This window comes from Cydia amplana, chromosome 27, assembly GCF_948474715.1.
Source record: "Cydia amplana chromosome 27, ilCydAmpl1.1, whole genome shotgun sequence".
NCBI lineage: Eukaryota > Metazoa > Arthropoda > Insecta > Lepidoptera > Tortricidae > Cydia > Cydia amplana.
Window position 1 is genome coordinate 1,150,170 of NC_086095.1, and position 17,638 is coordinate 1,167,807.

General features: G+C 36.1%; 1 protein-coding gene across 1 annotated transcript in view; it reads right to left on the minus strand.

Moving 5' to 3' along the window:
- The window catches only part of LOC134660530 (homeobox protein DBX1), a 52,621-nt gene extending 37,878 nt beyond the window's left edge, over positions 1 to 14,743 (minus strand). The window contains exon 1 of the mRNA XM_063516305.1: positions 14,075 to 14,743. Coding sequence (XP_063372375.1) covers positions 14,075 to 14,720 — 646 coding nt within the window. The 5' untranslated portion in view covers positions 14,721 to 14,743. The remainder of the gene's footprint in view (positions 1 to 14,074) is intronic.
- Positions 14,744 to 17,638: the final 2,895 nt, after the last annotated feature.

A 17,638-nucleotide genomic window follows, 5' to 3' on the forward strand; every position in this document is an offset into this window, starting at 1 on the left:
TCAGTAGAAAAACGCGTAAATTTAAATTTTCTATGGGAAGGTGGTTAAGGTCCATTTATAGTTTTTCGTAAATATCTCTTAAATGGTGGCTCGTAGCAAAAAATGTTCTATTACATAAATATAATAAATAATAAATAAATATTATAGGACATTATTACACAAATTGACTAAGCCCCACGGTAAGCTCAAAAAAGCTTGTGTTGTGGGTACTCGGACAACGATATATATAATATACAAATACTTAAATACATAGAAAACAACCATAACTCAGGAACAAATATCTGTGCTCATCGCACAAATAAATGCCCTTACTGGGATTCGAACCCAGGACCGCGGCTTCACAGGCAGGGTCACTACCCACTAGGCCAGACCGGTCGTCGAAAGGTAGTAGGTAGGTAACATAGGTAAGTAATCTAAACTTTTGGGCCCAATACTATAAGTTAAATACCATTTAAGTTAAATTATCACAACGCGACTCAAGGGAGCATCGCTTCAATAATCTCCGGTCTCAAAACAACTCCATAACCAAACACAACCTTACAGCACTACGTTAAAGTTCAAATCCGCCCAACCATCAGGCCGTAATACGAGCTTGTTGAAGTAACTCTCGATGTCGCCACAGACTAGCGCAATTTAATTAAGTTCGTTATTGGTTTCGCGCCAATTTTTGCGCGCCGGGCGAGAGAGTAATTGATTCGGGGGACCGTTCATTGGGAGTTGGTTATGTTGGTACTTGTGGAGTTGGAGGTGTTTTTCAATGAAGTTCGACAAAATGGTTTGAATCTTTTTTTTACTCTGCTTATGTTTTTATAACTGTAGAATTTTTCAATAAGAGGCATAAGAGCGACGAATATCAGTAGGGAATGTCACGAAAGTCACGGCTAAAAACAAGTGATAATAGTTGGTCAAACCAAATTGTCAGTAAATAAGAACAAAAAAAACTATACTCATCCTTTTCTTTTGGGTGCTAGTACTAGTGTAAGACAACGATAACGATAGTATGATTCTCTGTGTCTATGTTTGAAATGAGACAGTCCTTTGACAAGCATTACCTATTTATGTTAATTTTTGAGGAATTGTAAGACTGCAACACTTTTCTATGACAAAGTGTGGTATGTCATCATAAATACCAAATTTTAATAAAAATATGATGTTTTTAATCACACTTTTTTCTTTCAAATTCGGCGCAGAGTTACGTTGGACAAATAAAGAATCAAATCTAGAAATAAATTAATAATGGCGCTTGCAACTAAATGCCGAAGATGCTGGAATTTTATTACAAGAAAATATTTGATAGAAAAATTAATAAGTAGGTACGCTTCTCTTAGGGCTATCACAAAAACACGCAAAATAAACCCACAAAAGACCCAAGTGCATTTTTAATAAATACGCACACATTAGATCGAACACTTGAGAAAACAAAAACACGAAATCCTTACTTGCTTCTTTTACAATGGGGCCACAACAATAGATAATCCGGCCACAGATAATGTTAAAAATGGGAGTTATGTTGATCCCGGCACAATGCCGTTTTTATGTGTTTTTTACTTACCCCACTTTGTTAAGGGATTATATTAAAATAATATTAGCAATATTTTATTATGTTTTATTAACTGTGGGATTGTTAAAATAGACGGCAATAAATGGTATGTTCACGCCTACCGTGATAAAAAGGACAGTCGCACATATATTTTATCTTTTATACAAAAAAGTCTTCGTGTGAAACATATTTTATGTGAGATTCCAATAAGGAATATTGTCTAGATATAGCTGGTCAACCAAATCTTGTCAGTAAAAAAAGGCGCGAAATTCAAATTTTCTATGGGACGATAATCATAATCATTTAATCGCAATCCATCCATCCATCCATCCATCCATCCATCCATCCATCCTCCATCCATTTCGATATCCCTTCGCGCCTACATTTTTCAAATTTGCCGCCTTTTTCTACTGTCAAGATCTAGTTGACCAAGTATATCTAAGTACAATATACTCTGGCAAACCTACTTTGTCAGTATAAAAAGGCGCGAAATTCAAATTTTCTATTAGATGACCACCCTTCGCGCCTACATTTTTTAAATTTCCCGTCTTTTGCTACTGACGGAAATGGCTTGCCAAACTATAAAATATAAGACAAAAGAAAGCAGTCCATTTCAAATAGAGTACTTACCTAATGCCTGTGATTTTTTTTTATAAGTTTTTTTTTACGTAACCAAACATACCTGAATCTGAAAAATAATAACCATTTCTTAAACGCAATATGTTGATGTATGCCTACAAAACCGAATCACACCGCCATTCCCCATAGCTCCCATAGCTCCCCACATGACTTCTCAATTCTTAAGAATATATTAATCGCACCCCGGGGATAAAACACTTAAAACAATTAGGGGGAGTCGTTAAGAGTTCCGGGGTAACGCCCCCGAGCCCGGGAAGATGGAATTATGATTTTTAATAGTGAGTTTTTATATTAGAAAAGTTCGCTTTATTGCCGGGTTTTTGATTTGATTTCACGCATTTGATAGGGTCATTGTGCTAGTTTTCGTCCATCTCTAGTTTTCGTCCACTTGACGAAATTTGAATATAAACCTACATTAGTGCACAAATTTGTACTTATTGCAATCCTTAATGTCAAAACAATATATCTATTTAGGTACATAAAAATTATATTTTGCAAGTAGAAAATTAAAAATCAAATATATTATTTGCAAATCTATCAAGTGGACGAAAACTAGTAGATTTGGTTATTTTTATAACTTCGACATTTGTCATTTGGCTCCGAGGTATCGATTCAGTGTTTTTAATAGTATTAAGCAAAGAGACTGAATTATCTATTAATAAATTTAAGAATTATGTAAAGCGTAAACTTATTTCTAAAGCGTATTATACCACACAAGACTACATGAATGATTTAACAACGTGGGATTAGTTGTTATTCGAAATGATTATTTTTTTAGGTATATTTGATTAATGATGAGATGAGGAAATTGATATTCCGATGTACATACTTCTTTTGTGTTTTTATTTATTTATTTGACATTTAGATTTTATTCTAGAAACATTCTAGACTAGTATTTTTGATACATTTTTTTTTTCATGTTTGACGATCCTTTTGTGAAATTCTTAATTTAATTTAATTTGTGTTTAATTTGATTTGTATAATAATCCAATATTCTTATGGAATAATAACATCAATAAATTGCTCTGATAATTAGCTTAAGATAATTTATAAGTATGTTACGATTCATAAGTGCTTGTTGCTAGGCCTACATGAATAAAGTATATTTTGACTTTGACTTTGACTTTGAGAATATCAGAATAGGCAGGTACGAGTTGGACCAAAATAAGTCTGCAACGATTTTGATAGCACACGCAGTTTAATACGTAATAATTTCATAAAAGTTTGACGTTTAAAATAACACTTGCACTGCGTGATGTGCTATTATATCAAAATCGTTGCAGACTTGTCTTGATCTGAGGGGCTACCGCGAAAATCGTTTTTCGCAAATTGCGGGGATCTTTCTCTTTTACTCCAATGAAAGCGTAATTAGAGTGACAGAGAAAAATGCCCGCAATTTGCGAACTTCGATTTTCGCGGTTATAGCCCTGACTCTAACTCTAACCACTACGTTTTAAGAGACGGGACCTTCTTACTGCCCAATAAAATCAATTTAGCATAAGTCTAGTGACACACGCATAATAAGTCACACTCACACGTCAAACGTCAAAATTGAGTCAAGCAACGCGAGTGCCAACATAGCGAAACTAATAGTGCTGTACGGCACGCGTTCCTGAGCGTGTATCGATAAATTATCCTTGGTACCTCTCGGTAATTATTAAGTTATCATATTTATCGATTAAAAAAAAAACCTTGCAGTCTAAGTATTTTATTTAGAAAAAATACAAACATTACAAAGCCTATTTTGCTTTGCCACCTTGCTCGGACGTAGTAGTATTAGTAGTAGTAAGCTCTTGACTGTACAAAAAGACATAGGTATTAAAAATAACATAAATTAGGAAGAAGTACAAAGGCGAACTTATTCCTTTGAGGGACGTATTTTATAAATTGGCAGTCTTATCATCTCATCAGAAAATGATTCATTTTGATATACATTTCGTAATAGAAAAACCGTGTTTACAACCTACTCAAATAGTTTGTCAAAGGACTGTGTCATTTCAAACATAGACAGAGAATCATACTATCTTTGTCATACGCTAGTACTAGCACCCAAAAGAAAAGGATGAGTATAGTTTTATTTTGTTCTTATTTACTGACAAATTGGTTTGAGTATATGTGCGAATGTATTACGGACATTGAACTTGATTGAAATCGTATTATACTAATCCAAACACAAATGAAATCGTAAGACACAGCAATTAAATCAATACGCTATATACACCGTGCGCCGGCAGGCAAATCGTTTCTTAACCGCCATCGGATCGCGATCGCCGTTCAAAAACATATAGCGGTGATTAATGCGACAAAGGCGTACGATATATAACGCGGGCGTGCAAGTGACAGCCAAGACGGGTGTTGAGTTAAATTCTAAAACCGGCCGAAGGGGCGCCGCTTACAGGGTGTGGCCTGAACTGCGAGTAATTAGGGTATAGTGGCTGAATAAGTTGACAAAAAATTTTTAGGAATATTTTTCTTACTTCAGTTTTACAAAGTGTCATTAAAAACTAAATACAATGATTTAACTAAAACGAAAAGTATTATCTTCAAATTTTTCTAGTTTAGCTTTGATACACAAAAGGGTCTCCTACTAGTCAAATCAGTTTCTTTTTTAGAACTGTCAAAACGATTTGCTAACTAATAAGAAACATTTACACAATGACGTCACGGTCAACTCACCTACTTTTTATATTTCTATCCGATTTATTAAATAGAACTTGTGTTTTAAAATAACTGCTATCTATATTTTTATAATAATTATCTGATCCTTTATTTCATGCATGGTGTGAAATAATTTATTTAAAATACAGTCAAATACCCTAATGCAAACGTTTGTTAAAATTGTCAACAATAGGCAGTAAAAAAATTGACAGCATATTTTTTGCCCAGCGGTATTAATTTTACTTATTTTAGTAGATTATTAAAAAAATTGACATTACGGTTGATAGACTTCAACTAATTAGTTGAGCAAAGGCTGTCCATCGCAATCCAAAGCGGCAACGCAGCGAGTGTGATGGGCACCTTTGCGTCGGCAGCCCGGGACGGGTGTTAGTAGGTAGTTATTTTTTATATTTTTAGTTTGTATTTATATTTAAGTTTCTAAATTTGTTTTAACTGTGGTGCATTAAAGAATATTTTTAATTATTAGTTGTGTTAATATAAAATGGGGACTACGTTTATGAAAAGGCGGTTTCGGGGCGGTCGTCCATTTTCGTCTTAAACAATTACGAATAGCAGATTATTGTTTAGTAATTGATATATGACGTGGGGAGTGCCTCTGACAGGCAAGACGGGTGTTGTGTTAAATTCTAAATTCTGAAATTCACCGGCCTTTGGGGCGATATACTTGTTTACGTATACAGCGTGGGGCCTGTAAATGTCAGAAACTTATGCTGGCCATAATTAAAATGACGATATTACGAGAATTTAAAATTATAAATATTTGAATTTTAAATTATAAAAAGCTTTGTTTGGCAAATTATACTGAGCCTCTGTTACGCAGGGCCTAAATATTTTATGATAAAAGATTTATTTATATGAAGAGCTAGCAAATAAAACGCGAACCAACGATCTTTTAACATCCAGAAAAACGGTCACGTCTATCGCCCGACGGCAAATGGAGTCGCCCTCAGATTTCGAATTTGGAACACTCCACGCCTGTCGTTTACATCGCTAACGGGAATTCGTCTCAATCAGACCAATACTACAGCCGTTACACACTACCGCACCGCACCGGGACCTTGGTGCGGTGCGGTAGTGCGCTCAATAAAACGTCATCTGGACTGATAGAAATGAGGTCAAATTAAACTCCAAGAAATTCTAATGACATTATTAAATCAATATCGACGTTATTATTGCTCAATAATTACATTTTCACGGATACCTGGCCGTGATTTGCGGTTATTGAACGCATCATAACGGGTTTATGATATGTGTGTAGATAAAATTGGTTATAAGCCCCCTCCAGGCTATGTGTGTGAATCGCAGCGCGTTGAGCATTCGCGCTGTGATTTACGCACGAGTGTGGAAGGCCCTATAGAGTATAGACTGAAGCAAATCCTCGCCTCGCCTCTGAAACGGCCGCTCGTTTAAATTCAGCGCGCGTTGCGGTCGCTAAACCGTCGGTTGTTACACCTGCGGATTACTGCCGTATTAACGCATGCTTATTTCTGTTGTTCGGTTAGGTTGGTAGTAGTTTGGTGCCATTAACATGAGGTTTCTGTATTAAAGGCCTTGATACACCTTACTTAATTAATTTGTCCTAGAAAGTGTTCCCAGTTAAAGTTTGTCAAAGGACTGTCTCATTTCAAACATAGACAGAGAGAATCATACTATCTTTGTACACTAGTACTCAAGTGTCATTCAATAGAACTTGCTAACTATGTAAACAAACTGCCATACTAAAATTGACACTGAATGTCAATTTACTAGTAACTTTTGTTTACATAGTTAACAAGTTGAATGACACTTTAGCACCCAAAAGAAGAGGATGAGTATAGTAGTAGTGTGCTTTTGGTTTTTATTTGCTGACAAATTGGTTTGACCAACTATTATAGTGATTTAGAGTCGGTTGCACCAAACTGTTTGTCATCGTTAAAGAGTTCGCTAAATTTTATTATATGGAAAGTTTCATAGTAAACCGCCGCGGTCTGTCAAGTGCGGATGCGGATGGTGCAACTGGCAACTGGCACTTAGTGCAGTCGGGGGGGCTACTGCGAAAACCGTTTTCGCAAATTGCGGGGATCTTTCTCTTTTACTCCAATGAAAGCGTAATTAGAGTGACAGAGAAAAAAGCGCAATTTGCGAACTTCGATTTTCGCGGTTATAGCCCAGGCCGCGTAGCCAACATGCCAATCGTTTACGCTCCGTAGCGATCGAAACGCAACTGTCGCGCTAATATGGAAGAGTGATAGAGAGACACAAAGCGTTTCGCTGTCGAAGCGATAGCGATTGTCACCTTGGCTAGGCCGGCAGGCTCGCTTACTAAACGCAGTTACACCTTTACGATTTATGATATCGCATTAAGTAAGATGTGTCAAGCGCTTATCATAAAAAAAACTCGGAAAAAGCGAGTCCAAAGCTCCACAAATTCCCATTCTTGCCACAGATTCAAAACACTTTCCCGGCACGACACTCCGCACCGAAAACAAGTCACGTACCAACATACCGAAATGAACGAGAAAATCAAAAATCGTACTGGCACTATAAAATTATGCATATCGGATCCCGAGCCATATTAACATGTCATCGACGCCATATTGCGATAATATTCAAATATCTAAGCCGATTCCAACGGTCTTTGGGTTTTCTATTGCCGAAGAACATTCACTCCGAAACGCGACCTTAAGTCTTAAGCAATAAGATTAAGGAAAAGACTCGATTAGGTGTAATATTGGATCGTGTTACAGTTGTCAAATGCTTAGATAAAGGAAAATCGACAGTAAGTTTTTGGTAATAAGGTCTGTGGAGTATTTGCAGAGTGTTCGTTGTAAGTTGGTATTTTTATATTACGAATTTTTTTCCCAGTCGTAAAGAGTGGAAATGTCGTTCTGGAGAAATCTTTTTGTGAAATAAAAGGGAGGTTTGAGGAAAATGGTGGAATGCAGGTGGCGTATTGTTATGGGTAGTGATGGGAAAGACAAGGAAATATTCGCGTGCGGGAATGTACGTACGTGACGGGTAATTTTCTCTAATACCACACTACAAAGGGTGTCCTACGTGAATCTGTCATTGGAAGTATAGTCTGACAAAAAAGAGTAGAAATTAAAAAGTAGCAACACTGTAGTGTCATCCCGTTTTTCTTAGATTGATTTGCCAGACTTTGTATACGACTCACTGAGAGGATCTAAACCAGCTTAACAGCTGTCTTTTCTTTAGTGTGGCTTCAGCATATTATAGATTCCATAGCCGAAAAACTAGGCAATATTAAGGGCCCTTTCCTTTGTTTCACATAAAGTTTTAATTCATAATGTATTGTTTGTCATATTATCATTAGTCCTAAAACTGAAACCATTAACTTTTCAGGATTTTCGTAAGGTTATCCTATAGGCAGATTAGGTTAGGTTTCTTTTATGGCAATCCTCAAAAGTTACGCGTTTCGAACCAAATAAATTATGACTAACGAAAATGCGGACAAACAATACATTATGGCTTAAAACTTTTAGCGAAACTATAGAGACACAATATTGAGTTCAAATTTATCATTATTTTTTTGAAAATTTTTCTATCAACAAATATACAGATCCTTATTTGTAAAATAAGTATATTTTACAAGTCATTCAATAATTCTTATAAATAAAAATATTATTAATAAGTTTAATAACAATAATAAGTTAATATAATATTACAGATTTTTTAGTTAGAACACGGGAATTTTCCCGATAATCCGGGAATAAGGGTCTCATCACTAGTCATGGGGGTCGAGTGAGGAGTGGCTTTGCATGAGATCACGCCCATAGTCCCGAATGGGTATTCTTAAAACATTATGCGGATGGATATATGTTTCTTATGAAATTGTCTGTGGAAACAATTATTACAATAAAACTTATATAACTTGAGCTTTTCATTACCTACATATTTACGTGAAAGGGGTTATGCACAAATCACGCGAGGTGTTTTCGGCTACTTTCTGAACCCCCCCTCCCCTCCCCCTTGGTGATATTTGGTGAGGTTTTTGGCTACCCCTCCCCCCCACACGTGTATTTTTTCGATTTTTTTTCATTCGACCTAATTTTACGTTACGCGCTCCAAAATTTCGTAAAATAAGATAATAGCGAGCTATTTTGAAGTGCGGAGTGAGATTTCTGTTTAACGAGACCGAGAAAAAGTACCTATCTAATCTTGATGTGGTAGGTATTTTTTCATAGTTTCGTTCACTGTAGAAAAATACTGCACATGAGGTCTTCTTATACCCCCCCTCCCCCAACGTGATCTTTCGTGATTTTTTTAGCGAACGAAACGCAAATGTCACTGTCACACTAATATGGAAGAGTGATAGAGAGTCACAAAGCGATTGTCATTTTGGTTAGGCCGCCAGCATTGCTCCGAGCAATTATTAGGGTTGGCACAACTTGACGTCCCTTTGCGTGCACGACTACAGATAAGATCGCTGTCAAACTTCGGGTTTGTAGGAAGTGCGAACTGTTAACGTTGTTAGTTTCCCGGCGTTAAAGATGACTCACGTTAGACCGGACCGTGTTCGGGTCGGAGCTTCCGGAGCTTCGTTTTCTATGGAAAGCATCACGTGATCACCGTCATCTGTCATAGAAAAGTAAGCTCCGGAAGCTCCGACCCAGACACGACCCGGTCTAACGTGAGTCATCCTTTACCCGTTAGTGTGGCCCCGGCATAATACAATACACGAGCGTTAATTACTGCACTAAACTGCCCGACCATAACAAAACACTAATATCTTATCTGTGCCCAGATAAAAACCAAAAGTTAATAAGAGAACTAACCATTATCGCCATTACGGCGTCTCCCTAGCGACATCTTAATTTACTAACAGAAACGCGCAATATGGCCGACTTTTTCAATAAAACTGGCAACATCTGTTACGACACTTAAGCCAAGGGGCTGGAGAGAGACGGATTAATACAGCTTCACAGGAGTGCGAGAGAGACGGAGGGTGGAGGGTGTCCGAACGGAATTAATATGTCTTTTCTTGGCTCTTAGTATTTTATTATTGATGTTGGATATATCTTTATTAATAAAGATGTTATTGGAGGAAAATGGCGATTAATGTTTTATTGGAAGGACATATTGTGCTATGCTGTGATAACTTGATTTTACAGCCTTTTGTCTATAGGTAGAGTCAGCAGCAAGAGGCTAAACGTGTCAGATGTCCAATAGTATTGTGAAACGAGGGGGGGGGGGGGAGGGGTAAGCGAGATTTGTAGTTTTTTTAACTCCCGCGAAAACAATATAGGCCTTTAACCTGAAGGGTTTCAGTACACCTGCATTAAAATAAGACCTTTTTCGAGCAAGTGTGATGAAAAATGTTTCATTAAGGACCGCCAATTAATTTTTATATGTCACGTAAAATGTTTGTACATTTTTTGTAAGTTTAGCATTTAAGTGATAAAAATACAGTAAAAAAACCAAAAGAGACTTTTAAACAGTAACTAATTTGACCTGGGACTTCCCCTATTCTCAAATATCGAAAAATGTGGCGATTGCTTCCGGCGGAACAGGAAACGCCGACGGTTGTTTTTCTTATTTTTCGTTTCGCCCGTCGCACCGCGTTGGATTTAAGATTCAAAATATTCTTTATTCAAGTACAGAAGAAGTACATAATTATTTTCCATCGTATTTCCAAGGAAACGTACGACGTGTCTTGCTATTTCAGTCAGTCTCGGTACAAAAGTACTGAGGTTGACTGAAGTAGCATGACAAATATAAACGTTTCCGAGAAAATACGATGGAAAATAATGCACTACAGCTTATAGGCCTAGCAACAAACACTTTCTTTTATAATATGTATTAAACTAGGCCTATTAACAACAAATACTTCGGAGTGGTGTTATTTAATGTACAAATATGTCAATCGTCTTAAGCTTAATTACTCGTATCACAGCAATTTATCGGTGTTATTATTGTTATTCTAAAATAATTGTATTGATATTAATTATAATTTAATATTCGGCAAAGTGGCCGAATAGGCCGAATACCGAATAGTTGCCGAATATTCGTAACATCTCTATTCTTTATAGGGTATTTGACTGTATTTAAAACAAATTATTTTACACCATGCATGAAATAAAGCACCAGAATATTAATAGAGAAGCGTAGACAGCAGTTATTTTTAGACACAATATCTTTTTTAAAACCCGTATAAAACTATAAAGAGTAGGTAGTTTGATTGTGACGTCACATGCTAGTGTTTCATGTAAATTCCATAGTAGCAAAATCGTTATGACAGTTCGAAAAAAGAAACTGATTTGACTATAAGTAGTTAGTTTTTTCAGCATTAGAAATAAGGTAAACAGCCTTGACGTGTCTTTTTATTGAAAAACACGTTTTAAAAATAAATAATGGCAAATATGTAACAATTACCGCGGAGTACGAATAATAATAGTGTCATTAACTGAGGAGTGTCTTTTCAAAAGGGTTTATTTTTTTCTTAGCGGTACTTCTAGAGAGAACCTTGCTCAAGAAAACTTAAGGTCCAATTTGGAAATAGATTCCCAGAAAAAATAAACCCTTTTGAAAAGACACTCCTCAACTGCCGCAGGGGCATTCCACGAGAATGTCGCTTACGTAACGACATTATTCTAATACTTCTGAAAATGCTGAGTAAGCTATATTGGGTCTGTTAATATTTCACGACTTGGCTAAGAAATTGGCAGTACCTATAATCTAGAACTTTAGGGATTTGATTAAGGTAGCTGCCATACAAGGCGAAAGCGTTACGTAAGCGACATTCTCGTGAAATGCCCCCGCACAATAAAATATTTAGGCATTACCCCTTGACGAAAAACTTAATTTTAAAGCCCATATAAATTCCGTGTCCGCTAGGGTTAGAAAGTTAATTTACATTATGAAACTACTCAGAAACGCTATACTTAAACTAGTGTACACAGCCATTTGCCAACCAGTGGTCGCGTACTGTATTACAGTTTGGGGAGGAGCTGCTAGCTCATACCTTATAACATTAGAAAGAGCTCAACGTTTTATCTTAAAAGTAATGCTCAGAAAGCCTCGGCAATTTCCTACTGCTTCTCTGTATAAAGAGTGGAAGGTATTGTCAGTTCGGCAACTTATGTTTCAAAGGGTTACTCTCATGGTACATCGTAGCACCATGGCTTCCCAAAACTTTGCATACCTGTTAACCAGAAGAGTGTACAAAATTCCAGTTCCTAGCACAAATACCATTTTTGCAAAACGTTTCCCCAGTCACCTCCATCCATACATATACAATGTGGTCACTAAATATTGTGACATTAAGAACGCATCCCTGCCCGAAGCAAAGAGAAAACTTTTCACCCGGTTTTCAGTCTCTGAGCAAATAGTGAAACGAGTTGTCTAAATTCTACAAATGATATAATTACATCTTCCAGGCTCGCTCATACATGTACCTACTCAATCACAACAGACACAAACACTACACATCATACTCACACATGACACACACCACGTTTATGTTGTACTCAGTTGAAGTTGTAAATATAATATAAATAAAAATTGTATTAGTTAGCATGTCTTAGTTTCGCATGTACTTCTTTTAGCATAGTTTTTCATGATGTAAAAGAAAAGTCTAGTTTTAGAGGATACCCCTAAATTTTATGTTTTTAGCAATTCTGTAGAGCGGTCACCACGACACAGGCCTAGCCTAGTGTGGGACCACTGAGCTAGTTATGTTATTTTATCTTTTTTTTTAATAAACGATATTTTTTTATTATGAATCTAATACGATCATTTATATTCTTCAGCTTTCATAAGTAATAGTTACTGATTTTTAAAAAGCGTTTTTCAATTAAAAGACATGCTAAAAAAACGAACTATAGTAGGTATCCTATTCTATAGGTGTTCAGCCAGGGGTGCTCAAACATACTGGTGAGAGCAACTCTTTACCCTTTAAGGGCTGCAGGCTTTTTCAGCCCCTTCGCCATTGATTAACTCAAACCAAACCCCGTTACCAATGCAATAGGGTATAGGGAGTATTACGCCAGAGTGCAGCACTTAGCACCCAACGTAAACCATAGAGTAACTTATACATACTCTACCTGTTTTGTGACAAGTTTTCACAGACAATCAAATGACATGGCCTACCGGGAAATCGAAACTCAGCTATCTGCCTCTTTATCGCTCGAATATGCAAGAGTGATAGAGAGGTCAGCAAACAAAATTTCTACTCTTGACCCTTAAGAGTGTGACTTATTGTGGGAGTGGGGCCCCCTACGCAGAGTTTCGCGTAATATTCCCTATTAGGTACCGTTATTTTCCTTTAAGTCCTATTTAATAAATCGAATAGAAATATAAAAAGTAGGTGAGTTCACCGTGACGTCACGATGTAATGTTTTATATAAATTCCATATTAGCAAATCGTTTTGACAGTTCTAAAAAAGAAGCTGATTTGACTAGTAAGAGAATACCCTATTCTATAATATATTCATATTTTTAAAAGTGTTTTTCAATAAATAAAGTGCGTCAAGATAAATTATTTCTAATGTTAAAAAAACGAGGTACTTATAGTTAAAGCGGTTATTTATAGGTACCTATAGTCCTAGTACTTACATACTAAAGCCAATTTAGGGTACCTACGTATTTTTGTCAACCCTTATTTTCAATAATATGATGCCTCGTAGAAGCCGTAGAGGCAAAACACGTGTCGAAATTTGTACTTTTGGTGGTGATTTGTTATATTTACGAGGAGTGATAAGTCTGGTCTAAATTAGGTTAAATTCTAGTCAAGTCAAATCAGTTTCTTTTTCGAACTGTCTAAACGATTTGCTACTATGGAATTTATATGAAACACTAGCATGTGACGTCATGATCAAATTATAGTTTTATACGGGTTTTAAAATAGAAATTGTATCTAAAAATTACTGCTGTGCTCTCTACATTTCTCTAATCATTTTCTGGTGCTTTATTTCTTGCATGTTGTAAAATAATTTATTTTAAATACATTCAAATACCGTATTGTCATTTTATTTATTTGTAGTGAAACCTTTTAGAAGGCTATATGTACCTATTTTCAGCCAGTCTGTTTCTTTTTTAATTTATTTCCAATTAGATAGTAGATACAATCCAATAAGAATTTACAAAAAAAAACTGTTCGCGCCACTTAAAAATGTTTGTAGATAGCGAAAGAGATTGAGATAGGTATTTGCTATTTTGGTTTAACTTTTTACTTTAAAATTCTTAGTAATTAGGGTTACAAAATAAAAAAAAACTTACCATTAACACTATTTTTCGCCCCACCCTCCTCCCGGTCCCCCAAAATGGCACTAACACTAAATTTAAGCATAGGCTTCTTTTCCATCTCCTCACACCTTACTAAATCATCCGTATACGCCTTCTCTTTCCCGTCCTCATCTGAGGCGTCCTGATAACTCATATTAAACCTCTTTTCAAGCTCCTCAAGTCTAGTAATACCCGATTTTTTACAAGCGAACGGTAAACATTCGAAACCGTTACAATTCTGGCAGCGGCGCGTCAAATTTGGAATATTTAACACCTTCTCGTCATTCTTATAGTCGTAATACTGTTCTGTTTTTGAAAATTCCTCATCGTCCGTTTTGGAATCGTTATCGTTTTCTAGTTTATGCTCTTCGTCGGGTTTTTCCAAATCTGGAGAGGTCTCTCTCGAGCGCTCGTAGTTACGTTGCATTACGTAATTTTCTATTTGCTGGTTCAGATATTGGTTGTGCAAGTTCACTTTCTGATGGTGCAAGATATTGTCCACTAGGAAGGGCGAAGTCATATTAAAAGGGGCATTTGACTTGTAACACAAGTTCTGTATAGTTTTCAACATATTGTGGTCCAATTTCTGATTCACGAACGGATTCAATTTCAACTGTCCATTTTTATCATTCGGGTACATTATACGAAACCTAATATCATCTTTAAAAATAGGAAAAACAAAACGCAACAAAAAAGACACTCAAAAATTCAAATTTCAAAAATCGAACGTCGCGCGTTCCAATTTCAAATACGTTCGCCGCATTTGGAATTCAAGAAGCTACTAACTCGAAAGAGGAGTGGTTATGAAAGGGGCGTTTTTGGGCGCGCTTTTGTATTACGCGTCCATTTTACGGAGACCCCCCTTGCCCCCTTGGAGTTGCAAAAACGCCTCGCGATTCCCGTTAGCGTAGGGAGAGTCGGAGTTCAGCTAATACTGGCTGCTGCAAACTTACAAATTTTCCTCCGTAGTTGTCGTTACGCGAATTTAAACCTTATTGTGTAAGCATAAAGATGTAATTTTTTGTTTGTTTTATATGTTAGTGTTAGACAGTCTATGTATGTATGGGGTTATTCATAAGGAACGGGTAAGTGTGTTGTTATAGATTTCGTTAAGCGGTATTCATGGCAAAAATTGTTTTATATTAACCTCGAATGGGAGACTGACATAAGATCATTCTTTGGGCTAATTATATTGTTTTGGGCAGGTTAACCTTTTTCGCCAAATATTCACGATTGACTAAATCAAGACTCAATATGATATACTGCCCGATTCGAACTTTAAGATACGCCAATTAATAGATCTACAAACGATATGGATTAGATGTGTCAGTGTCAAAAGTGACGTATTTGTTTGAAGAAACGTCATATTTAACACGGACATACAGTGCCAGCCACTTGAATAGCCTCACTCACCAAAATTAATATTTCTCATAGTAATATAAAAAGGAGATATACATTAAACATTAAATATGAAATAAAACAAGAAGCCTTGTAATAGTACATAAAATATTTATTGTTATCTAATCAACGTTTTAAGAAATAACGTCAAACAAATAATTGACCCTTCCACTTGAATAGCCTCACATGCTAAAAGATACTGTTTAGTTATTAAAACTCTTTCATTTAATATTTCGTATACCTTCTATTATACCTCATTAATTCGAAAATACGATTAGGTAGTGATTCATATAAAGAATGTATGTAATTAACGTCCACAGAATCCCAAACAGTGTAAATAGCTTGAATCAGTTCTTCTTTATTACTAAACTGTCTTCTGTTGTAATAAACTTGCCGAGACAGCCAACCCCAGGCATTTTCCATGATGTTCAGATCAGGGGACAAGGAAGGCCAATCTAGAACTTCAATCTGGTTTTCTTCAAACCACTTTGTAACTATGGCTGACGTGTGTATGGGAGCATTTTTTTCTATCTATTACTTTTCTGATCTTACTTTTTGTTTCTTTTAATAAATTTAAATACTTTTCAGCATTTAGTCTTCCGTCTACCACAATTAAATCAACAGTACCATAGTAAGAAATTGCTCCCCAAACCATCACCGATCCGAGAGTTGAATGATGACGTGATAGTACTTTCGGTTCTTTCCTTAGGTCATGAAAATAATATTTAAATGCATCTGGACCATCTAGATTAAACTTTTTCTCATCACTAAAAATCACATTTCGCCACTCGGTTTTCCAGCACATGTATTTTTTAGCAAAAGACAGTCGACCCGCCACATGTTGTTCGCGCAAAGGTGGTTTACTCATGATTTTTTTTCGTTTGAGGTGGGATGATGTTCTAATAATCCGTCGAACTGTAGAGAGAGATGCTCTAGTATTTATTTCACTAGCTATTTGCCTGGCGGTCTTGGTGGAATTTGAAGGAGAGCGTAAAATAAGTCGACGTTCTCGATCCGTAGTGGCAAATTTTGTGCGTCCTTTATACTGGTGGCCGTAATTTTCCTTATTTTTAACATAATTATTAATAACTTTAGGGCTGCGACCTATTTTTTTAGCTATCTCACGATGGGATAATTTTAGAGTTAAATAAAAATTAACCTTTTCAATTTCTAAACTTGTAAGTTTTTTACCACGTCCCATAGTCACAAAAACACTGTGTTTATCGCGTTACTGCAGGTACTTAATAGAATGCCATCTGTATTATCTAATCATAATAAAATAAATTTGAAAGCGAAACTTAAATGCACAGTTTGGACGATTATGTTACACTGAGGCTATTCATGTGGACGGCCCGTATTAGCTCTTGCGTCCGAACGTTTCGCGCGCAGACAAGTTCGGACTTGTTAATGTGTCGTTCGATAAACGTCAGGGCGTACAATTCAAATTTAAGATATATTGATAAAAATAATTATAATACTCACAATATATAGGTGAGGCTATTTAAGTAGTTGGCACTGTATCATAATCCATATCGTTTCTAGATCTATTAATTGACGTATCTTAAAGTTCGAATCATGCCGATTATTTTGACATCAAAATGTGAGATTAAATTGGCCTCAAGGACTATAGGTACAGCCCTATTCGAACTTTAAGATACGTCAAATATTAGATATCGAATCGAAACGATATGGATTGGATATGTCAGTGTCAACACTGTCAACAAGTGTCAAAAGTGACGTTTTTGTTTGAAGAAACGTTATGTTTACGTTACGTGATAATAAGACTTTATAAATAAATCTGAACACCGCTCCGGATTTGAAATTCATGTGCTACGCGTCATAGCAGCTACGCATGGTCTACTACGGCGTAGAACGCCTACGGATTAGTTACAACTTGCTTTCAGGAGTGTTCTGATTTGAATGCAGGTTAAAAATGGGATCCATATCTAATCCAGATCTACTTCTTAACCTATTATTAAAATCAGAATACGCCTATTGATTTCAGTACCCTAGTGTACATTTCATTCGATTCATGCCAACGCCTTACTGTTTTTTTAAATCGTTGAAAGCAAGAACTTTGTTAGAAATACACCGAAAAACAAATTTTACTTAAGTGTATTTTTGTTTTGTTTTGATGATTCCTATAACAATTCCTATAGA